Here is a 25,610-nt window from a genome sequence, read left to right on the forward strand (position 1 = left end):
GCTGGCAAAAGCGTAAAAAGTCAACAAGGAGCTCGGCTGACAAACTGGTGGAGAAAAGGCACCCTCCTGCGCGGCTCCTGTGAGTGCAAAGTGGTGCGACCCCAGTGGAGAGAAATTTGGTAAAATCTAGTAAGTGTGTCTATATTTTTTAACCTTTTGACCCAGGAACTCCATCTCTAGGAATTTATGGTGAAGACACAAGCCCAGTAACACAGCAGTACGTATGGATGAGGCCACTCACTGCAGCAGCACCTGTAATTACAAAATGCTGGAAACCAAAAGTCCATGCAGAGGAGACGTGAACAGAATATGGCGCAGGTGCGTGCACACGCACGCACGCGCGCGCACGCACATACACACACCGCGCGCGCACGCACACACACACACACACACACACACTCTGTGTGTGTGTCACACAGCTGCGGAAATGGATGAGGAAGATCTCCACAGCCTGATAGGAATCGATTTCCAAGATATGTTGATAAACAGAACAAAAAAAGCCAAATATAAAAGAATAGGTCATATGCACAAGAAATAGAAATAAGAACATCTATCTGGGTTGTTTGTTTTTTTTTTAACAACAACAACAAAACACACACACACACACACACACACACACACACACACACAACACAACCCCTACAAGAATGAAAAACTAGGAACAGATGAGATTAGTTACCTATGGGGTAGATGGGAATCAGGTGGGAGGGATAAGAAAGGCAGTGACCCTTCTCTGGATATAACTTTTTGTAACGTTTTGACTTTTAGAACCATGTTCATGTTTTATATAGTGGTAAAAAAAAAAAAAAAATCAATCAGTAAAGATAGGGGAACCCTATATGGCATACAAACAGAAACAAATGAGCCTAACGGTATTTCAAAGTAATAACACAATTCCATTGACAGGGAGATTAAAGAACAAACCCAATCAACTTCTGATCAGAGTACCTTGTACATTTATCCTCAGTATGAAGACAAAGAGAGCACAAACAGTTCTTAAATTTTACTTAAAGGTTTCTTTTTGTAGTGATATTGGTTAGTAATTCTGACGTTCTATATACTGTAGGACTGAGAAAATGAGTGCACACTGAAAATAGTGGGAGCCAGATTTCCCACTGTTGGAGAAGGAAGATATGAATATAAAACAGGGAAAAACTAGAAAGGTTCCTTGGGGTTTGGGTTGGAATTAGAGATCACAGAGTATGAACTCTAGATGACACTATGAACTTCTCAAAGGGTGTAGAAGCAATAAGCCTATTCAGTGCCCAGGTTTTGGTTTCTAAATAGCATTCACCAACAAAAGGTAGTAGAACACTGGAGAGGAGTGTCTAATTTCAAAGCTGGGTCAGGGAAAGTATAAAATGTCCATAAATATCTCCATCCAGAAAGTAAAGAAGTGCTCAAAAAATGACGGGGAACTTGTAAAGGATACCAGGGCCAGCATGAAGAGCTTCCATTGATCAAATCTAGCCAATGGACCATATAATAAAGAATTAAAGCAATGGATTAGAACCCACTGAATAAAATAAAGATCCACAAGTCCACAGTAATGACAGATGGACAGACGGATGGAAAGATGGGAGGGAGGGGTGGTGGGAGGGGTGGATGAATCGACAAATGGGAGGGAGGAAGGAAGGAAGGAAAGAAGGAAGGGACAGAGAGAAGGACACAGGAGCTCTTACTTGCATTAGAATGCTAATAAGTGGATAAGTAATGATGAAGTTAGACCATCAACACTTGGCAACCATCAACAACTCAGGTAAAAATCTTTAGTAAATGCCAACTGCTATATAGAAGTTTGATGAGAAATAGGGTATTTACATAGTCTCAAAGTGTTTTTCCACAAAGCACTCATCAATCACAGAAAGGAAAATAGTTAACTTTACCCTGGAGAAACCTAGCCAACGCCACAAAGTTATCGCCAATAATGGGACAAACCCACCTCACGGGGCTCCCTGATACAATGCAATGAAGTCAAAACACCCCTTATTCTGGATCCTTCACCCTAGCAAAATGCATAACATCACAATCATGAGGCAACTTCAGGCAAACCCAAACTAAGGAACATTCTATAAAATAAATGGTCTATGCTCTTCAGAAGATCAGTGTCACAAAGGACACAGAAAAGCTGAGAAACTGTACCAGGTTAAATGATACTAAATGACGGGAAAACAAAATGCAATGTGTGAGCCTGAGCTGGATCCTGACTCGAGAGACAGAACTGCTGAACTGCACCAGTTAGTACAACAGGTTAGTACAGAAAACTGAGTACAGTATTCTCTCAGTTTTCAATTTTCCGATTTTAATCACCACACTATGTTTTTGTATGTACATGATCTTGTCCTTAGGCAACGCTCTACCTTACTCGGGGGGGGGGGGCAACAGGTCTGCAACTTACTCTTGAAGGGCCCTAAAAGTTGTATATTGGCACGCAGAGTTCCAATAATAAAACAAGTGCTAACAATGGTAAATCGGGACGAAGAGTGTGTCAGATTTCTTCGCACTGTTCTTGAAACTTGAAATTTTTGGAAGTTTTAAGTTATTGCAAAATCAGAAGTTAAAATAATTATAATTCTGGTAAATTCAATCACAAAGCAAGTCTATTAAAAACAGGATGTGGGGGCACCTGGTTGGCTCAGTCAGTAGAGCAGGGGACTCTTGCTCTCAGGGTCATGAGTTCAAGCCCCATGCTGGGCATAGAGGCCTGGCCACCCAGGCACCCCAAGATTACTTTCAAACAAATAAATACATACATACGGGGGCGCCTGGGTGGCTCAGTCAGTTAAGCATCCGACTTTGGCTCAGGTCATGATCTCAGGGCTCATGGGCTCAAGCCCCGCATTGGGCTCTGTGCTGATGCCGGGAGCCTGGAGCCTGCTTCAGAATCTGTGTCTCCCTCTCTCTTCCCCTCCCCCACTCGCGCTCTGTCTCACTCTCTCTCTCTCAAAAATAAATAATAAACAGTAGAAAGAAACTTTAGGGGTGCCTGGGTCGCTCACTCGGTTGAGTGTCCGACTTCGGCTCAGGTCATGATCTCACAGTCTGTGAGTTCGAGCCCCGTGTCAGGCTCTGTGCTGACAGCTCAGAGTCTGGAGCCTGCTTTGGATTCTGTGTCTCCCTCTCTCTGACCCTCCCCCGTTCATGCTCTGTCTCTCTCTGTCTCAAAAATAAATAAACGTTAAAAAAAAAAATTAAAAAAAAAAGCGGATTCTGTGTCTCCCTCTCTCTCTGTCCCTCCCCTGCTCATGCTCTGTCTCTGTCAAAAATAAATAGACATTTAAAAAAAAAATTTGTTTTAGGGGCGCCTGGGTGGTTCACTCGGTTAAGCATCCGACTTCAGCTCAGGTCACGATCTCACGGTCTGTGGTTCGAGCCCCGCGTCGGGCTCTGGGCTGATGGCTCAGAGCCTGGAGCCTGCTTCCGATTCTGTGTCTCCCTCTCTCTCTGCCCCTCCCCCGTTCATGCTCTGTCTCTCTCTGTCTCAAAAAAAAATTTTTAAAAAAATTTTTTTAACTTTAAATAAATACATACCCACACACACATACATACATGCACACACACATATACGTAGCTACGTAAATAAAACCTAAAAACATCTTAATTTAAAATAACAAAGAAACAGGATGTGTTTTTGTAAACACAAGAGCACTACAACATACACACTTAGGAATATAAACGAAGTTGGAGAAGACACGTCACAGACCAAGATCATAGGCCACAAGCAGAACAGTGACTCTTCCACTCATAACATCCACCGCGTTCCTCCAACAAGCAGCCGCCTGGCTGGGCGCTGGGAAGGGATGCACTGCAATGAAAACATCACCGCAGGGGCCCATGATAAAAGCGACACTGTGACGACCGCCAGACCCTTCATAATGAACCAAGTCTAGCATGAGGATCTAATTTCTTTTCCCTGAAAAAGTAGAAATCCCAGAATAAGAACGGTGATATATCAAGAGAGTTAGCAACTGACTCAGGAAGAAATACTGAAGGAGTCGTGATTCTTAAGCAAGCGGAAGGAAGTTGGAGGAAGCGTGGTAAAAATCCCAGAGCAGAGATAAGATAAGACCAGAAAAAGTCAATAGCAAGTAGAACCAGCAGACCTACGGAGCGCCCCACCCGATGGGAGCACGGGAGGGGAATACACATTCTTCTCAAGCATACACAGAACATTCTCCAGGAGAGGCAACATGCTAGATCATAAAACATATCTCAACAAATTGAAATGAACTGAAATCACACAAAGTATGATCTCGGACTACAACAGACTTGTATCAGAGATCAAAAATGGAAGGAAATTTAGGGAATTCACAAATATTTGCAAATTAAATGGCACACACCTAAATAACCAATGTGTCAAAGAAGAAATCACAAGGGAGATTAGATAATACTTTGAGCTGAATGAAAAGAAGAGCACAATATACCAAAGGCGGGATGCAGCAAAAGCAGTGCTTAGAGGGAAATGTATAGCTATAAATACCTACTCAAAAAAAAAAAAAAAAGAAAGAAAGAAAGAAGACCTCAAGTCAACAACCTAAGAAACTAGAATAACAACAAACTAAAATCAAGGCAAAAGAAGAAAATAATAAAGATTTTTGTCTTTATAAAATAGAAATAATTGAAATAGATCATTTTAAAAATAGAGAAAAATCTACAAAACTAAAAGTTGGTTCCTTAAAAAAGATCAATAAAATTGACAAAATGCCCCCCAAAAAAGAACAGAAGAGTCAAATTACTAAAATCAGGGATGAAAGGGGATGTCTGGCTGGCTCAGTCAGCAGAGCATGGGATTCTTTATCTCAGGGTTGTAAGTTCAAGCCCCACGTTGGATGTAACGATTACTTACGTAAAGTAAGTAGGTGAACAAATAAATAAATAACAAAATTTTTAAAAATTACAAATTAAAATAAAATCAGGGCTAAAAGAATGGACACTACTACCAACATTAAAAAATAAAAAGGAGGGGCGCCTGGGTGGATCAGTCGGTTGAACGCCAACCTCAGCTCAGGTCATGATCTCACAGTTTGTGAGTTTGAGCCCGCGTCGGGCTCTGTGCTGAAGGCTCAGAGCCTGGAGCCTGCTTTGCATTCTGTGTCTCTCTCTCTCTCTGCCCCTCCCCCGCTCATGCTCTGTCTCTCTCCCTCCCTCCCTCCCTCTCTCTCTCTGAAAAATAAACATTAAAAAATAAATTAAAAAAGAAAAATAAATAAAAGAAAGTTTAAAAATTAATTAATTAAATAATTGATTAATTTTTAAAAAGGATTATTATGGGGCACCTGGGTGGCTCAGTCAGTTAAGCATCAGACTCTTGGTTTCAGTTCAGGTCATAATCTCATGGTTCAAGAGTTCGAATCCCATATCAGGCTTCATGCTAATGGTGTAGAGTCTGCTTAAGATTCTCTCTCTCTCTCTCTCTCTCTCTCTCTCTCTCTCTGTCTGCCCCCTCCTGCTCACTCTCTCTCTCTCTCAAAATAAATAAACAAACCTAAAATTTTTTAAATAAATAAAAAATAAAAAGGATTATAAGGGGATATTATGAATCACTGCATGCCAATAAATTATATACCCTAGACGAAATGAGAAAACTCCTAGAAAGGTGCAAGATACCAAAACAAACTGAAGAACAAACAGAAAAACTAAATAGACCCATAACAAATAAAGAGATTAAACCAGCAAAGTTTCTCAAAGAAAAAAAAAAAAAAAAGCCCAGATACCAATGGCTTCACTAGTGAATTCCACCAAATGTTTAAAGAACTAATACTAATTCTTCACAAAAAATATAACAGGAAAGAACATGAGCCATTCTATGGGCCTGACACCAAAATCAGAAAGACGTCAAAACTACAGGCCAATATCTCACGAATACAGATGCAAAACTCATCAAGAAAATAATAGCAAACTGAATCCAGCAACATTTAAGATGATTCTACAAAAAGACCATGTGGTATTTATCTCAAGACTTGTTTAACACACAAAAATCAATTAATATAATACACCCTATCAGCAGAATAAAGGACAAAACCATGATCACCTCAAAAGATGCAGAAAAAGCATTTGACAAAATTCAACATTCTTTCGTGATAAAAACACTCAACAAACTGGGAATAGAAGGGAATAAATAAAGAACATCTGTGAAAAACCTATAGCTAATATGATACTTAATGTACAAAACTAAACGCTTCCACTGTAAGATCAGGAATAAGCTAAGGATGTCCTCTCTCACCACTTTTACTCAACAAGGTACTAGAAGTTACAGCCATGACAATTAGACTAGAAAATTAAATAAAAGGCATCCAAATTGAAAAGGAAAAAATCCTATTTTCAGGTGACATGATCTTGCATATAGAACATCCTTAAAAATCCACTAAAAAAAACTATTACATCTAATAAATGAATTCAGCAAGGCTGCAGAATTTAAGAGCAATACATAAAAGTTAATTGTTATTTCCACACATTCTACACACTTGCAATAAACAATCTGAAAATGCAATTTAGAAAACCTTTCCACTCACAATCATTTCAAAAAGAATAAAATATTTAGGAATAAATTTAACCCAAAAAAAAGCATTAAATGATACTCTGGAAACTCAAAATACTGTTGACAAGAATTAAAGAAGACCTAAATAAATGGAAAGACAACCCTTGTTCACAGATCACAAGACAATATTCTTTTTCTTAACTATTTTTTTATTGTTTATTCATTTTTGAGAGAAAGAGCATGCCTGGGCGAGGGGCAGAGAGAAAGGGGGACAGGGGATCTAAAGCAAGCCCCATGCAGGCCTCAAACTCACAAACCGCAAGATCATGACCTGAGCCAAAGTCAGACACTCAACAAACTGAGCCACCCAGGCACCCCAAGACTTAATATTCTTAAGACGACAATACTCCCCAAATTGATCCAGAAATTCAATGTAATTTCTACCAATATGCCAGCTGGATTCTTTGCAGAAATTAACTATCTGAATCCTAAAATTCATAGGGAAATTCAAGAGACCCATAACAGCCAAGACAAATTTGGAAAATACAAGGGGCGCTTGGCGTGGCTTAGTTGGTTGAGCATCCAACTGTTGATTTCGGCTCAGGTCATGATCCCAGGGTCATGGGATCAAGCCCCATGTCAGGCTCCACACTGAGTGTGGAGCCTGCTTGGAGTTGTCTCGCTCCCTCTGCTCCTCTCCTGCATTCTCTCTCCCTCTTTCTAAAATAAAAATTTTTTTTTAAATGTTTTTTTAAATCCCAGCTGGATTCATTGTAGAAATTGACTAGCTGAATCCTAAAATTCATGGGGAAATTCAAGGGACCCATAACAGCCAAGACAAATTTGAAAAATATGAACAAAGTTGGAGGACTTACATTGCCCAGTTTCAAAACCAATTACTACTTATCCCTAGGAGGGAAAGTTACCACTAATTTTTAAATTTATTTTGTTTATCTTTATTTTCTAAATTCTCTACAATGAACATGACTTTTACAACAAGGAAATATAAGGTACTTTTAAAAGCATGCACACCTAAAATTGTATTAATTAATCATAAAGAAGTAGGGGCACCTGAGTGGTTAAAGATCCCACTTCGTCTCAGGCCATGATCTCGTGGTTCATGAGTTCAAGCCGGGCACCAGGCTTTCTGCTGTCAGCACAGAGCCCACTTTGGATCCTCTGTCACCCTCTCTCTCTGCCCCTCTACCACGCAGGTACACGTATGCTCTCTCTCTCTCTCTCTCTCTCTCTCTCTCTCAAAATAAACTTGAAAAAAATTATAAAGAAGTAAACAAATAGTGAAAAAACAACAAATGAGTACATTTAAGTTGTTTATAAATGGAAAATTTAAAAGCGCAAACACATGCAGTTTCTACGTAAATCTATAAAACATTGAAATAAACCCATTTTCAAAAATTATAATTGAATAATAAAAATTCAAGAAATGAAGGAAAATCATATTTGACACACCAACTTCAAGTACATGGAGAGGAAAGGCCTAGAAATCACAATTCCTGTAACTCTGACACTAACTCAGTATAATGAGAGGAAAATCTTTATCCAGGAGACGGCAGAATTCTGAGCATAAGACAGGTTAAACCCAGTACAAACTGCACTAGACAAAGTGATGATTTTTTAAAATAGAATTCTAAAGTTAGAACATTGTTGAAAAGCTACAAAAATGCTCTGAAAAGCAGATTGAAATAGAGGGGAAGTCTATCTTCACACCACATACAAATGCAAGCTTATATTTGTTTACTCACAGCACTAATTAGTTTAACCAAGGCAGAATATTTTAATTAAAGCAAATAATCAATATTACACTTCCCTTGTCAAGTCTAGTTCATGAAATTTACTCTGCTATGTAACCATAAAATGTCTTAGATAGATCTAAAATTAGTGAAAACAGCTTTGTACGGTTCGTGGAATTCTTCTCAAAGTTCCAGGCTTTTCAAATAGATCTGAGAAGTATTTCTATGTTATCTTTTCCCTTGTGAAACAAACCACAGATACCGTTGTCAAAATTCTGGTACTACGGGGGTGCCTGGGTGGCTCAGTCGGTTGAGCGTCCGGCTTCGGCTCAGGTCATGATCTCGCAGTTTGTGGGTTCGAGCCCCGCATCAGGCTCTGTGCTGACAGCTCGGAGCCCGGAGCCTGCTTTGCATTCTGTGTCTCCCCCTCTCTCAGCCCCTCCCAGGCTCATGCTCTGCCTCTCTCTGTCTCTCAATAATAAATAAACGTTTAAAAAAAATTTTTTTTTAAATTCTGTTACTATGGACGGTGATCATGGTCACAGTGTTCTAATTAATCTGCTGGACAAAAGGCACTGTCTAAACACTATAAGCAAACAAAATGAATATAAGGAAGAGAGTGACCCTATTCTGGGAGACTTATAATCTATTTCGACACCGGGGGTTTGTTTCATTGGTTAGCAAAATGAAATCAACCCAATGTTTTCTCTGAATGCTCTGTAGTCATGACTCTACTTTTAGTGTCATGACTAGAAAAGCCTGAAGCACAACTTTCTTAGTTCAATTAGCAACAATCATCACTGGAAGCTGAGTAATGCAGAAATTCATTCATAGCAATGCTTCCACCTGCACTAAACCTAAATAAACCTACACTGAACTCTGCAAGGTGCATGAAGAGATGAGGTCCCAATGAGAAAAAAAACAGTAAGAAATCAAACAGGCAAAGAGTTTTTAATAAATGATTTAATTAATGAAAGGAACAGAGTATGGTGGTTGAGAGGCCAGATACTGGAGACAAACTCATGGGTTTGAACTGCCACATCACCACTTACTAGCTGTGACCTTGAGCAGGTCAATGCACTTTTCTGCATCTCGATTTCCTCATCTATAAGCGAGGCATCACAACAGTAACTATCTCCTAAAATCTTTGTAAGGATTAGGTTGCTTTATATGTAAAGTTTATATACAGCATCTTATATCTTAGATATGACCGAAAAGCACAAGCAACAGAGAAAACACAGACACACTGGACTTCATCAAAATTTATAATGTCTCTGCTTCAAAGGGCACCATCAAGAAAGTGAAAAAAACAACACACAGAAGAGTAGGAAAAAAATTTTAATCATGTATCTGATAAGGAAGCTGTATTCAGAATATAAAAAGATCTGTTACAACTCAATAAGAGAAAGACAAATAACTCAAGTAAAAAACGTTTGATAAAGGATCTGGACAGATATTTTTCCAAAGAAAACATACAAATGGCCAAGAAGCACAATGAAAAGATGCTGAGCATAGTTAGCTATACGGGAAATGCAAATCTCCAGGACAATGAGATACCACTTCATGCTCACTGATGACAATAATCAGGATAGTAACAGGCACTGGTGAGGACGTAGTGAAATCGGAACTCTCCTATGCTGCCGATGAGAATACAAAATGGCACAACCACTTTGGAAAACAATCTCGCAGTTCTTCAAAAAGTTAAATACTGAGTTACCACATGATCCAGCAATTCCATTTCCTAGGTTTACAGATAAGAGAACTGAAAACATTCACCCACAAAAACTTGTACGTGAACGTCCACAGCACCATTACTGATGACAGGCAAAAAGGAGAAACCACCCAAATGTCCATCAACTGATGAATGGGTCAACAAAAAGTGGTATATTCACACAGAATAATATTATTAGCAATGAAAAAAGTACTGATTCATGCTACAACATGGATGAACCTTGAAGACATTATGTTAAGTGAAAGCAGTCAGTCACAAAAGACCACATGTTGTCTGATTCCATTTTCCTAAAATGTCCAGAAGAGACAAATACATAGAGGCAGGTGAGTGAGCGTCTGGGATTGGGGGTGTGGAGGACGAGGCAGTGAAGAGTGACTTCTAAGGAGCACAGGACTTCTAGCTAGGGCAGTAAAATGTCCTAAGATTGATGTGGTGATGTGTGCACAGCTCTGGGAATACAGTAAAAACCACGGAATTGTATATTTTAAAAGGGTAAATTGTATTAAAGCTGTTTAAGGAAAAAAAAAAACAGCACCTTAGAACAGTGCCTTCACTGTAAGCACAAATTTCTTATTTATTTTTAAGTTTATTTATTTTGAGAGAGAGAGAGACAGAGACAGTGCCAGTGGGGAAGGGGCAGAGAAAGGGGGAGGGAGGGAGGGAGGGAGGGAGAGTGAGAGAGAGAGAGAGAGAGAGAGAGAGAGAGAGAGAGAGAGAGAGAGAATCCCAAGCAGGCTCCAACATGTCAGCGCAGAGCCCAGCGTGGGGCTCGAACTCACGAGCCATGAGATTATGACCAACTGAGCCACTCGGGCGCCTCTTGCTTATTTTTATTATAGGCAGAGAAAATCCCTTCAATGTGAAAACAGGAAAGCAAATTTGAATTAGCTGAAATTGGCCAACAGTTGAAACAGTTGCTGAATGGACATGACATGTTCAGAAATGACAAAAAAAAAAAAAAAAAACAACAGTTTGACACCAGGAAGTATTCTGTTTCAAATGCAGATCAAGGGCTCAAAAGCCTAGCTGCTAGAAATGACTAAAGGAGAAACTTGGTTCTTTTTCTTCTTTTTTTTTTATTTTTTTTTTTAGTCCAAGTTAGTTAACATACAGTGTAATAATGATTTCAAGAACAGAATTTAGCGATTCATCACTTACATTTGACGCCCAGTGCTCATCCCAACAAGTGCCCTCCTTAATGCCCATCATGCACTCAGCCCATCTCCACACCTCCCCTCCAGCAAGCCTCAGTTTGTTCCCTGCATTTAAAAGTCTCTTATAAGATGAAGAAGGGCATTATATAATAATCACAGGGTCTATCCACCAGGAAGAGCTAACTATTATAAATGTCTATGCGCCAAATACCCGAGCCCCCAGATATATAAAACAATTACTCATAAACATAAGCAACCTTATGGATAAGAATGTGGTCATTGCAGGGGACTTTAACACCCCACTTACAGAAATGGATAGATCATCTAGACACACAGTCAATAAAGAAACAAGGGCCCTGAATGATACATTGGATCAGATGGACTTGACAGATATATTTAGAACTCTGCATCCCAAAGCAACAGAATATACTTTCTTCTCGAGTGCACATGGAACATTCTCCAAGATAGATCATATACTGGGTCACAAAACAGCCCTTCATAAGTTTACAAGAATTGAAATTATACCATGCATACTTTCAGACCACAATGCTATGAAGCTTGAAATCAACCACAGGAAAAAGTCTGGAAAACCTCCAAAAGCATGGAGGTTAAAGAACACCCTACTAACGAATGAGTGGGTCAACCAGGCAATTAGAGAAGAAATTAAAATATATATGGAAACAAACGAAAATGAAAATACAACAATCCAAACGCTTTGGGATGCAGCGAAGGCAGTCCTGAGAGGAAAATACATTGCAATCCAGGCCTATCTCAAGAAACAAGAAAAATCCCAAATACAAAACCTAACAGCACACCTAAAGGAAATAGAAGCAGAACAGCAAAGGCAGCCTAAACCCAGCGGAAGAAGAGAAATAATAAAGATCAGAGCAGAAATAAACAATATAGAATCTAAAAAAACTGTAGAGCAGATCAACGAAACCAAGAGTTGGTTTTTTGAAAAAATAAACAAAATTGACAAACCTCTAGCCAGGCTTCTCAAAAAGAAAAGGGAGATGACCCAAATAGATAAAATCATGAATGAAAATGGAATGATTACAACCAATCCCTCAGAGATACAAACAATTATCAGGGAATACTATGAAAAATTATATGCCAGCAAATTGGACAACCTGGAAGAAATGGACAAATTTCTAAACACCCACACTCTTCCAAAACTCAATCAGGAGGAAATAGAAAGCTTGAACAGACCCATAACCAGCGAAGAAATTGAATCGGTTATCAAAAATCTCCCAACAAATAAGAGTCCAGGACCAGATGGCTTCCCAGGGGAGTTCTACCAGACATTTAAAGCAGAGATAATACCTATCCTTCTCAAGCTATTCCAAGAAATAGAAAGGGAAGGAAAACTTCCAGACTCATTCTATGAAGCCAGTATTACTTTGATTCCTAAACCAGACAGAGACCCAGTAAAAAAAGAGAACTACAGGCCAATATCCCTGATGAATATGGATGCAAAAATTCTTAATAAGATACTAGCAAATCGAATTCAACAGCATATAAAAAGAATTATTCACCATGATCAAGTGGGATTCATTCCTGGGATGCAGGGCTGGTTCAACATTCGCAAATCGATCAACGTGATACATCACATTAACAAAAAAAAAGAGAAGAACCATATGATCCTGTCAATCGATGCAGAAAAGGCCTTTGACAAAATCCAGCACCCTTTCTTAATAAAAACCCTTGAGAAAGTCGGGATAGAAGGAACATACTTAAAGATCATAAAGGCCATTTATGAAAAGCCCACAGCTAACATCATCCTCAACGGGGAAAAACTGAGAGCTTTTTCCCTGAGATCAGGAACACGACAGGGATGCCCACTGTCACCGCTGTTGTTTAATATAGTGCTGGAAGTTCTAGCATCAGCAATCAGACAACAAAAGGAAATCAAAGGCATCAAAATTGGCAAAGATGAAGTCAAGCTTTCGCTTTTTGCAGATGACATGATATTATACATGGAAAATCCGATAGACTCCACCAAAAGTCTGCGAGAACTGATACATGAATTCAGCAAAGTTGCAGGATACAAAATCAATGTGCAGAAATCAGTTGCATTCTTATACACTAACAATGAAGCAACAGAAAGACAAATGAAGAAACTGATCCCATTCACAATTGCACCAAGAAGCATAAAATACCTAGGAATAAATCTAACCAAAGATGTAAAAGATCTGTATGCTGAAAACTATAGAAAGCTTATGCAGGTAATTGAAGAAGATATAAAGAAATGGAAAAACATTCCATGCTCATGGATTGGAAGAATAAATATGGTTAAAATGTCAATACTACCCAAAGCTATCTACACATTCAATGCAATCCCAATCAAAATTGCACCAGCATTCTTCTCGAAACTAGAACAAGCAATCCTAAAATTCATATGGAACCACAAAAGGCCCCGAATAGCCAAAGTAATTTTGAAGAAGAAGACCAAAGCAGGAGGCATCACAATCCCAGACTTTAGCCTCTACTACAAAGCTGTCATCATCAAGACAGCATGGTATTGGCATAAAAACAGACACACAGACCAATGGAATAGAATAGAAACCCCAGAACTAGACCCACAAACGTATGGCCAACTCATCTTTGACAAAGCAGGAAAGAACATCCAATGGAAAAAAGACAGTCTCTTTCACAAATGGTGCTGGGAGAACTGGACAGCAACATGCAGAAGGTTGAAACTAGACCACTTTCTCACACCATTCACAAAAATAAACTCAAAATGGATAAAGGACCTGAATGTGAGACAGGAAACCATCAAAACCTTAGAGGAGAAAGCAGGAAAAGACCTCTCTGACCTCAGCCGTAGCAATCTCTTACTCGGCACATCCCCAAAGGCAAGGGAATTAAAAGCAAAAGTGAATTACTGGGACCTTATGAAGATAAAAAGCTTCTGCACAGCAAAGGAAACAACCAACAAAACTAAAAGGCAACCAACGGAATGGGAAAAGATATTTGCAAATGACACATCGGACAAAGGGCTAGTATCCAAAATCTATAAAGAGCTCATCAAACTCCACACCCGAAAAACAAATAACCCAGTGAAGAAATGGGCAGAAAACATGAATAGACACTTCTCTAAAGAAGACATCCGGATGGCCAACAGGCACATGAAAAGATGCTCAACGTCGCTCCTTATCAGGGAAATACAAATCAAAACCACACTCAGATACCACCTCACGCCAGTCAGAGTGGCCAAAATGAAGAAATCAGGAGACTATAGATGCTGGAGAGGATGTGGAGAAACAGGAACCCTCTTGCACTGTTGGTGGGAATGCAAATTGGTGCAGCCGCTCTGGAAAGCAGTGTGGAGGTTCCTCAGAAAATTAAAAATAGACCTACCCTATGACCCAGCAATAGCACTGCTAGGAATTTACCCAAGGGATACAGGAGTACTGATGCATAGGGGCACCTGTACCCCAATGTTTATAGCGGCACTCTCAACAATAGCCAAATTATGGAAAGAGCCTAAATGTCCATCAACTGATGAATGGATAAAGAAATTGTGGTTTATATACACAATGGAATACTACGTGGCAATGAGAAAAAATGAAATATGGCCTTTTGTAGCAACATGGATGGAACTGGAGAGTGTGATGCTAAGTGAAATAAGCCATACAGAGAAAGACAGATACCATATGGTTTCACTCTTATGTGGATCCTGAGAAACATAACAGAAAACCATGGGGGAGGGGAAGGAAAGAAAAAAAAAAAAAAAAAAAAGAGGTTAGAGTGGGAGAGAGCCAAAGCATAAGAGACTGTTAAAAAACTGAGAACAAACTGAGGGTTGATGGGGGGTGGGAGGGAGGGCAGGGTGGGTGATGGGTATTGAGGAGGGCACCTTTTGGGATGAGCACTGGGTGTTGTATGGAAACCAATTTGACAGTAAATTTCATATATTAAAAAATAAAAAAAAAAAAAAGAAAAAAAATAAATAAATAAATAAATAAATAAAAGTCTCTTATAGTTTGTCCCCCTCTCTGTTATCTTATTTTTGCTTCCCTCCCCCATGTTGATGTTTTGTTTCATAAATTCCACATTTCAGTGAAATCATATGATATTTGTCTTTCTCTGACTTATTTTGCTTAGCATAATACACTTTAGTTCCATCCACACTGTTGCAAATGGCAAGATTTCATTCTTTTTGATGGCCGAGCAGTACTCTGTGGTATATATACCACATCTGCTTTATCCAGTCGTCAGTCGATGGACATTTGGGCTCTTTCCATACTTTGGCTATTGTCGACAGTGCTGCTATAAACACTGGGGTGCATATGCCCCTTCGAATCGGCATTTTTGTATCCTGTGGATAAATACCTAGTAGTGCAATTGCTGGGTCATAGGGTAGTTCTATTCTTAGTTTATTGAGGAACCTCCATACTGTTTTCCAGAGTGGCTGCACCAGCTTGCATTCCCACCAACAATGCAAAAGAGATCCCCTTTCTCCACATCCTCGCCACCATCTGGTGTTGCCTGAGTTGTTAATGTTAGCCATTCTGACAGGTGGAAGGTGGTATCTCATTGTGGTTTTTGATTTGTATTTCCCTGATGATGAGTGATGTTAAGCATTTTTTCATGTGTCGGTTGGCCATCTGGATGTCTTCTTTGGAGAAGTGTCTATTCATGTCTTTTGCCCATTTCTTCACTGGATTATTTGTTTTTTGGGTGTTGAGTTCGATAAGTTCTTTATAGATTTTGGATACTAACCCTTTATCTGATATGTCATTTGCAAATCTCTTCTCCCATTCTGTTGGTTGCCTTTTAGTTTTGCTGATTGTTTCCTTTGCTGTGCAGAAGCTTTTTATTTTGGTGAGGTCCCAATAGTTCATTTTTGCTTTTGTTTCCCTTGACTCTGGAGACGTGTTGACTAAGAAGTTGCTGCGGCTAAGGTCAAAGAGGTTGCTGCCTGTTTTCTCTTCTAGAATTTTGATGGCTTCCTGTCTCACATTTAGGTCTTTCATCCATTTTGAGTTTATTTTTGTGTCTGGTGTAAGAAAGTGCTCCAGGTTCATTCTTCTGCATGTCACTGTCCAGTTTTCCCAGCACCACTTGAGGAGAAGCTTGGTTCTTAAAACAAATACCAGACCAAGCACCCAAACGCTGTCAAACTCTTCCTTCTGGCCCTCAAGATAGTTGTAGGAAAAGCAGGTATAAAAAAAAAATCTGAAAGTTTGCTTTGAATGGTATATCCAATTCAATTTCAAAAATAAAATGGAAGTGATCCAATTTTGTCATGACTTCATGTGGAAGGCTTTTCTAGGGAGCTGAACAATTCTGTGACCCCAGAGAGAACATCCGCTGTTCAGATTTAGAAACAAAGAAGAATCATACTACATTGCTCCAAGGAGTGATGAAGTGATTCCCTACCAACACATTTGCCAGGGTTTAAGTAGCAGGAAAGAAATTGTTGCAGAGGAAAAATTTTCCTCTACCCTTCAAAGGTTCCTCTGGATGATCTAAGAATTAAATTGACACGAGACAAAAATTTTTTAAAGGTTTATTTATTTTTGAGCGAGAGAGCATGAGCAAGGGAGGGACAGAGAGAGGGCGGGGGGACAGAGAATCCAAAGCAGGCTCCATACTGACAGCAGCAAGCCTGATGTGGGGCTCGAATTCACAAACCATGAGATTATGACCCGAGCTGAAGTTGGACACTCAACTGACTGAGCCGCCCAGATTCCCCTGATATGACACAAATTAACAGAAAACAAAATTTAATTTCGTGCATTCAGGAACCCCATGTTCATGAGCTACAGAGACAGGTAAAATGATGAACCTACGTCATCCTGAGCTAAGGAATGGGAAAGGCCTGGGCTTTAAAGGGAAGGAGCACAATTCACAGGGCAATAAGAAGAAAAGCACATGTTTGGTAATTAGATATATGCCCTGCCATACAGATGGGTCATTTTTCTTTCCTTTTTTTTTCTAATTTAATTTTTAGTTAGTTAACATACAGTGCAATATTGGCCTCTGGAGTAGAATTCAGTGATTCATCACTTACATGCAATACCCAGTGCCCATCACCACAAGGGCCCTCCTTGATCCCCATCACCCATTTAGCCCATCGCCCACCCTCCTGCCTCCATCAACCTTCGGTTTGTTCTCTATCATTGAGAGTCTCTTGTGGTTTGTTTCCCTCTCTTCTCCTCTCCCCGTTTCCCATATGTTCATCTGTTTTGTTTCTTCAGTTCCACATATGGTGGATCTTGAGGAACTTAACAGAAGACCATAAGGGAGGGGAAGGGGGAAAAAAGAAAGTTACAGAGAGGGAGGGAGGCAAACCATAAGAGACTCTTAAGGTGAGAACAAACTGAGGGTTGATTGGGGGGGGGAGGCGGAGAGAGGAAAGTGGGTGATGGGCATGGAGGAGGGCATTTGTTGGGATGAGCACTGGGTGTTGTATGGAAACCAATTTGACAATAAATTATATTTTTAAAAAAATAAAAAATAAGAAAATAAATTCCACATATGACTGAAATAATATGGTGTTTGTCTTTCTCTGATGGACTTATTTTGCCTAGCGTAATACACTCTAGCTCCATCCATGTCATTGCAAATGGCAAGATTTCATACGTTTTGATGGCTGAGTAATATTCTACCGTAAATATAGATCTCTTCTTTACCCATTCATCAGTCAATGGACATTTGGGCTCTCTCTATAGTTTGGCTAAGGTTGATAGTGCTGCTACAAACCCTGGGGTGCAGGTACCCCTTCAAATCTGTATTTTTGTATCCTTCGGGTAAATACCTAATAGAGCAAATGCTGGGTCATAGGGTAATTCAATTTTTAGTTTTTTGAGGAACCTCCACACTGTTCTCCAGTGTGGCTACACCAGTTTGCATTCCATACGGGTTATGTACATAAAATTTATCATTGGTAATAACTCTTATTCTGGAAAAGATACCAAACTGAGATTCTTCTAGGTAGGTAAGAGAGGAACTAAAGTTTCTCTTGACCCCACAGAGTTCCAATTGCCTTCAACTCCAAATAGTCCACATGCCAAGCAGGCACAGTTTGGGGAGACTTGCTCTGAACCCCCTCAAGACTAAGGCCTGAAAGATCAGACCTTAGTGAGGAAGTTGGCCCTGGCACCAAAGGCCCCGTGAGCAGAGGCCAGGAGCAGAATGGCAGGAGCTGGGAGGTAGGGGGAGAGCAGCACCTCAATGTTCTACTTGCCCTCCCCTAGGAACAAAGATCAAGTTGGGACTGCTACAGAAGATGCCCTGGGACACCCCATGCTGGTTTCTGCGTCCTTCCCTGCCAGCTTCAACCTCGACCACAGGATTCCCACATGTCCCCATATGACAAAACCCGTAGACCCCCCCCTTCTACCTCCATTACTCTAAACTCGATTTCATTTCCATTCAACCTCATTTTGAAAAGTTTCAGGAATAAAAAAGATGTATTCTTTTCTCTCAACAAAGGACTAGTTTTCTGACAGCTCAAAGCTAATTCTACTTGGTGTAAGTATCTACTTCTGCCAGTCGTGGTTGACACACTAAAATTCAGTACTTTCATCAGGCAGAACTAGCCAGATTGGGCTCAGCAACTTCTACTGATCAAACATCAGTACACCCGACAGCAACGTAATTGTTCAGCTTCTCAGTGGGGGGCTGGGGGGGTCATTCAGTCCCTCAGCCACCCCCAAATTATTTCCTCATCGCAACCCAGGTCTCCAGAAAACAAACCAAAGTCCTTTGTTTTCCTTTCTCTACACCTTCCACAAACCGTGTCAGGAAATTAGCACAATCGTATGTCAATTATATCTCAATAACCTAAGGGGAAGAAGGAAGAAAGGAAGGAAGGACAGAAGAAAAGAAGGACAGACAGAAGGACGGAAGGATGGGAGGACAGAAGGAAATGAATGAATGAAAGAAAGAAAGAAAGAAAGAAAGAAAGAAAGAGAGAGAGAGAGAGAGAAAGAAAGAAAGAAAGAGAATGAAAGAAAGAAAGAAAGAAAGAAAGAAAGAAAGAAAGAAAGAAAGAAAAGAGAAAGAAAGGAAGAAAGAAACTATCATGGAACATCTTCTAGAGGAAGGATTCAACACAGATGTGAAAACAGAAATCTGCAAATCTGAAGCAATTTCATTTCAGAACGGAGACACATTGTGAGATTGAAATAAATGCACTGGTCACAAAACATTTATTAGCATGACTGTCCGATTTCTACTCCTCAAAGGAAGAAATTTTTTGATTTTTTATCTTTTGTCATTGATTCTAATTAACCCAGAAAATAATAGAGCTCATTATGAAATAATTGGGCACTACAATAAAAGAGATTTAGCTGCATTAATTACAGAAGTTAAGAAAGAAAAACCCACCTCTGTAAAACACAAAATTTCTTTCTCTGTTAAGAACACATATACAGAATGCAGTAAAGAATTTAAATTCATGTTGAGAGAGCATAAACCACAAAATCAAAGTAAAGTCATTACTATGAATAAATTCACAATTAACTGGATAAGCATGCTCGATGCATTCAAAGAATTTTAAATCATTGCAAATCATTCACGTAACCATGCGAGACAAAGAATATACCTCTTCAACAGACAACATAAATCAGCAGGGTGCCCCGTCAAACAAAGACCACACAATAATCAAGTAGTTAACAGTTCTGATTTAAAGTTATTTAAATCAGAATGTTCCAAAGATCATAATCCAGAAATTTTAACCATTCACTCACACCACCATGAAACAAGCACTTAAAGAACCAAAAGAAACTAAGCACATAGATCATGTACCTGGATCAATGAGAACTTCTTGTGCCCCTGGAAGAAAGAACAGAGTATGGTCTTTTATTTGGAAAACAAAACTATTTTTAAAGACAACTACTAATCACATTTCATGCTTCACATTGCCTTGAAAACTCTGAGGCACGTCTCTCTCATCAGAAGAGCAATTCTGAATAACAGTATGTCACACAAGTTTGGTGCCTTTTTACTTTGGAAGGAAAAAAAAAAAAAGCTGCCATCACCCACACCCTGCACAAACTGTAAAGTGCCTCTTGCCTCCTGCCCTCCCAGCTTCCAAGTGCATACTCCCCTACTCGCCTTAACCAAGGAGAATTTCTTATTCCCACAAATAAGCCAAACGACAAAGGAACAGTCATTTTTTTGTGTGCAAATATACGCCCACAGCTTGGAATGGAGGGGAAAGTTATTGGAAGGTTATATGGAACTTAGCTCTACCCTCCTGAAATCTCACACTCGTTCACTGAATCGCTGCACACCTCACCAGCTACGGATCTCCAACTTCTAGAAGGTGCAATACCAAACAGTTAACTCCACTATTATCAAGAAGCTTTTGAAAGCCTTGATCATCTGCTAAACTACCCAGATACTAATGAGATCCAACTAGCCTTCTCTGGAGGACAGAATTCCCTGTCACCTGAAGAAACACTGATCTAAGAGTTGTGCTTATCATTAGCTACGATCATTTGCAAATATGTTGACAAGTTCCAAAAGGTGTGTCCCAGTAAAAGCTAGTCGTATTCATTCAATTGATAATACAGAGACTACGTCCCACAATCCTATTTAAGAGCTAGTTTGTGTACTGCAATCTCTACTGTTAAATGAAGACAAAAACAATCACTGCGATTTGAAAGCCATGACTGTAATAAAATTTGAAAAATAAAAACAAACATAAAAAAAAAACAGGTGCTTCTACTGAATACCAGCTATACACCAAGCACGTGCTTGACAACATTGTGTGTGGCCGTGTGATTCTCACAGCATCCCCACAGAGTGGACAGCGATGATTAGCCCCACACCGCTGATGACGAAACCGTAGCTCCGAGGAGCCAGGGACGCCCCACCGCCCCACCCCCCAAGACACGTGCCCTGTGAAGAACACACACACCTCCCCTACGGGGACACTTTGGGGAACTGGGGGCTTCCAGATGACCCTACGAACTTCTCCTTCATTGGAAAACCTGCTCGAGTATATTACATTGTGCCATGTCTGTTAAATAGGGAATGAGACTGAAACTTTTTCCTGCCTCAGCTCAGTCATTATCACAACCATCAATTACTTGACCTCTCGGCACACGTAGTGACGAACCAGGCCCCATACTAAGTGCACTGCGACTGCAGGGCTTTTAAAGTTACCTTCGTCCGTGTGTAAGAGTCTTTGTCTCACGTCTCACACAGGCCGAGGACTATCACTTCTCACTGGCCTGGAGGGACCGCCTAAAACAACCCTCGTCTGCCTTTTAAATTCCCTTCATCTCATCCCGTGTGAGTCTGTAAGCCACATGGCCCAGATAGTTTCTTCAAACAGCAAAGAAAAAGCTCAGCCACAAAAAAAGTAGACAGTCCTTTCCCAAATGGACTTTAACATCTAATTGGACTTCCTGGGAGCCTTTCCTTTTATTAGCTCACCTCCAGCCACTTACCAGTGTTCTCACTGGGAGGAGCAGCCCAAGTACTTTGCTGTCTGTTACCTGGCCTGTTCGGAAGGGTGGGGGACACGGGAATAGTGGGTGCCGTCTGAGGATATCGCACAGTGAGAGCAAGGGTGTCCTGCAGCCCGGTCTCCACGGCTACAAGTACCCTGACGGGCTCTGAAATTTGATTATCAGCATCATGAGGCTCCAATGGACTGATTTCAAATTAACCGAACTCCTAAGAGACTAACGTAAGAAGAGCGGAGGTTGAACTTGTTAGTGTAACAGAAGACAAAAAGTTACCGATCAGACCAAATATCACAGTGCAAATATCACAGGGGAAGAGCACACTGCCCCTCAACGGCCCGATCACGGGCAGAAGCAGAGCAGGACGGGTTTTCGTAGATTCACTGGGACCAAATATCTGTTAGGGGGACGGACTTGCCGCCTAGACGAACAATCGAGGCTGGCCACGGTGACTCCCACGGACACCACGGTCAACACTTGCGTAACTCTCCCTCTGCCAGGCTTTCTAGGCTGGCAGAGCCCTGACTGACGGACAGACACACATGCAGACCTGCAGACGGGCTGACGTCCCAGAAACACCTGAAACCAGTCTCCGGGAGCCCAGCCACACTGCCAGGTCCCTGCTCTGACGCCAGCTCCGTGAGCATGGTCGGGTTGCCTACCCTCTCTGTGCCTCAGTGTCCACATCCGTAAAATGGGGGCAATCATCAAGCCTACCCTGCCGGGCTGCTGTGAGGATTCAGGGATTACATCAGGCACGCTCTGAGAAACACGGATAGCACATGTGAAGCGCTCAACGAACGGTAACTATTAAGGTGACTTCACAAATCTCCCTTCTAATCATCTTCCATAGTTCCTCGTTGTCCCACTTACAAGCTCTTGGGGAGTACCCTTCTGCTCTACCCCGTGACCTGTGGAAAGTGGGAGGAAGGGGCCATTCCTCCCACTGCTCCGGTCCACACAAGGAGGGCTCTCCCCGTAACGCTCCTGACCGTGTGGCCCGGCTCGTCCTCCTCACACGCGTGGCGTGGCTTCGGGAAAGTTTGGGAGGCGAGCTGGGCATGTGAACCCCTCTTCTTCCCTGGGGTGCCCGGCTTCCCCCGTGTCCTGAAGACTTGGGCAGGTCCCCTCAGGCCCAGAGCCCCCTGGGCCGGTCTGACCAGTTCCAGATACAGGAGGAACATTTTCCTGCACCCCTAAAATTCGTGGAGAATGCGGCTTTATCAGTAATAAAGGTGACATCTGTCTCCTCCTGCCCACTCCCACCTCATCTCCCAGTTGGCTGGTGGAGAACACAGGAGTGCAATTATTGGACCCCTTAAGCCCCAACATACGCTTAATTAACGAACAGTTCCGTGACTTCAGGTGGGTTGACTACAGAACGCCCCATCTCTGACGCTGCCGCTAAATTACGGCCACAGGAGCTACCGACCCTCCTCAAACCGTTCACTCACTTCTTAACTGCATCTTTCTTCGTGGAACTGTCACTTCCAATTTTAGTAATCGCCAAAGAGTATAAAATAACGGCTTTGTGCAACATAACAGCTAAAGTTCACGAGCTCTTTTACGAGATAACCACTGTGCTAAACGCTTGACATAATTTCTCCCTAATCCTCATAATTCTCCAAAGAAGACATTAGCATCCTCATCCAGATGAGGAAAAATCTCAGAGAACTGACGCCAGGTCGCACAACTAAGTGGCGGCCTGCATGCTCACGCCCGAGACGAAACACGAGGCTCGGTCCCCGAAACCAAATCACCTTCCTCTGATTAACCCTCGGAGAGTTCGCGGTTCTGCAGCTTGAAGGCGCTCCAGGCGCTGCATCTACCCCTGTTATGAAATCACGGCTGCCTGGCTTCTAACACTGGAAGAAAGTCTTCACCACTGTTCACACAGCACATCTGAAATTTTCACACCGAGATGACAGAATAAAAATAAGATATAAGTGGAACGCCTAGACAGAATGGACACTGTACCATTCTGAAACACGAAACAAAAAAAAAAAAAATCAAATTAAAGGACTGTTGGTTAAATAAATCTTCTTTTACAAACAGGAAAAGTGAGACTAAGACTTTTCAAAGGTGCAACAGCGCCACCTACGGCCACAGAAAGGCTTTCTACGCTGCTGGAAAAGGTGCAAGAGAAATTGCCTGCGCGGTAAGAAAAAAGATCAGCAAGGGTTTTAAAAACAGGGTGCTCAGACACCTTCACCGAAAGCTTAGCGAGCACACAGCGAGGACACGGCAGCTTCAGGGAAGGGAGCGTACTCAGCACTTGATCTGGGATCCTTAACACTCCCGAATATAAACAAGACACAGGCTCACGGAAACTAATCTGAACGGGAAGGAGTCTTGGGCGTCGGGTCCAGCCTCTTCGTTTTGCAGACAGGGAGACTGAGACCCAGGGAATCTGTCCTTCCAGCCATCAGTAGGAAAGCTTACTCCTAGTCCTTGCTTGTTGCACTTACCAATACCCAGCAGATCTATGCTAACCCTGTGTTCATAAAGGTCACATTGGTTTTTTTCTAACAGTAGGTAGGTATTCTAAGTGTCTTGCAAAATACTGCCCAAAGAGCTGGTAACTATACATCATACAACTTTGTTGAAATACAAAAATGTTTATTTACATAGTAAAACAGCATGAGTTCCCCCCTTCTATTATTCCCTCTATTTAAAAAAAAAAAAAAAAAGTGATGCCAAATGAACATTTTGACTTGTTTTAACCTATTAAGAGTACAGAAAAAAATCAAAATTTTCTTCACTCACAAAAGAGATAAGCTTATTCCCTGAAAACAGCTCAATATCAAGTTTTCTAAACATACTGGCTATGTAATGTAAAGGTTTTAATGGTTACATGGCAATATGAATTCTAAGTTGTAAAAACACATGTTCTATACAAATAATCTTTAAGTTCTCCATCTTAAGGCAATTTAGCTATTCCCTATGTCACTAGAACGACACTGATCCCATCAAAGCTTCATACCCCACTAAAACAATGTAACTGGGTCCCTATCACTTTCAATCATACTCGTATTATCATATGCATATACGTATGGAGCATGCATCAGAAACAAACTGCCCTCTTCAGTATTCAGGGTTGATACTTGTAAATAATCTATGCTATTGTGACAGCAAATGCTTACTGAGCACCTCTTAGGTGCTTTGCATACAAGGCAGCTAACTCTCATAATCACACAAATTAAATAACACCACTCAAATTTCACAGGTGAGGAAATATACTTAGGCCATAAAAAGCAAGTCCCAAGTCCCATAGAATCTGCGTGCTCACCAGCAGAAAGAGAAGAGTCTAGGTTTTTACCTTCTCTCAACATTCACTAACTTCATCTTTTCTTCTGTACTAATGGCTACAGAAAACCATTTCTGTCTTTGGAGGTTTTCTCCCAACAAGCATCACCAGGGAAAAGCAAGGGCTAAGCCATTAGCAACAATGGCTGGATTTTCAAAGCCCACTTCTCTTTTGCACTGTAATCATTTTAAATGTTTTATTTTTTAGTGCTTACAGAGTTGAAACTAAAATGTTAACTTTTTACATTGTTGGCTGAGACTAAATCAATTGCAAAAATATGTCATTTCAGGGACGCCTGGGCAGCTCAGTCGGTTAAGCCGCCAGCTTCAGCTCAGGGCGTGATCTCACGGTCCGTGGGTTCGAGCCCCACATCAGGCTCTGTGCTGACAGCTCAGAGCCTGGAGCTGCTTCAGATTCTGTGCGTGTCTCTCTGCCCCTCCCCTGCTTGTGCCTTGTCTCTCTCTTTCTCTCAGAAACAAATAAATGTTAAAAAAAATTTTTTTAATATATATCATTTCAATCTATGTCCCTCTGTCTCATGGTCTCACTGATCTCTTCTTTTAAGGCCTCATCAGGCTGAGATCACTAAAACGTGGCAGTGATGAACTCACCAGTGCTCTGGAAACCAGTCAACGGGCGGCTGGTCAGAGCAGCAACCCAGAACACAAGCTGCACAGTCAGAGCAACCTGGGCCCCGGCCCCGAGTCTGCCTTCGCTGGCTGCATGACCAGGGGCTGGGGCCCAGCTCTTTCTGCCTC

General features: G+C 41.1%; 1 protein-coding gene across 3 annotated transcripts in view; it reads right to left on the reverse strand.

The window, feature by feature from the left end:
* TRAPPC9 (trafficking protein particle complex subunit 9) overlaps positions 1–25,610 on the reverse strand; it is a 578,179-nt gene that overhangs the window by 529,145 nt on the left and 23,424 nt on the right. For 2 of the 3 annotated variants that reach the window (XM_042973221.1, XM_042973223.1), the window contains exon 5: positions 19,876–19,902. The exons of the other annotated variant lie outside the window; for it this stretch is intronic. In XM_042973221.1, coding sequence (XP_042829155.1) covers positions 19,876–19,902 — 27 coding nt within the window. The remainder of the gene's footprint in view (positions 1–19,875; positions 19,903–25,610) is intronic. 3 annotated transcript variants of the gene reach the window in all.

The sequence above is a fragment of the Panthera tigris genome, chromosome F2 (assembly GCF_018350195.1).
Source record: "Panthera tigris isolate Pti1 chromosome F2, P.tigris_Pti1_mat1.1, whole genome shotgun sequence".
NCBI classification, from domain to species: Eukaryota; Metazoa; Chordata; class Mammalia; order Carnivora; family Felidae; genus Panthera; species Panthera tigris.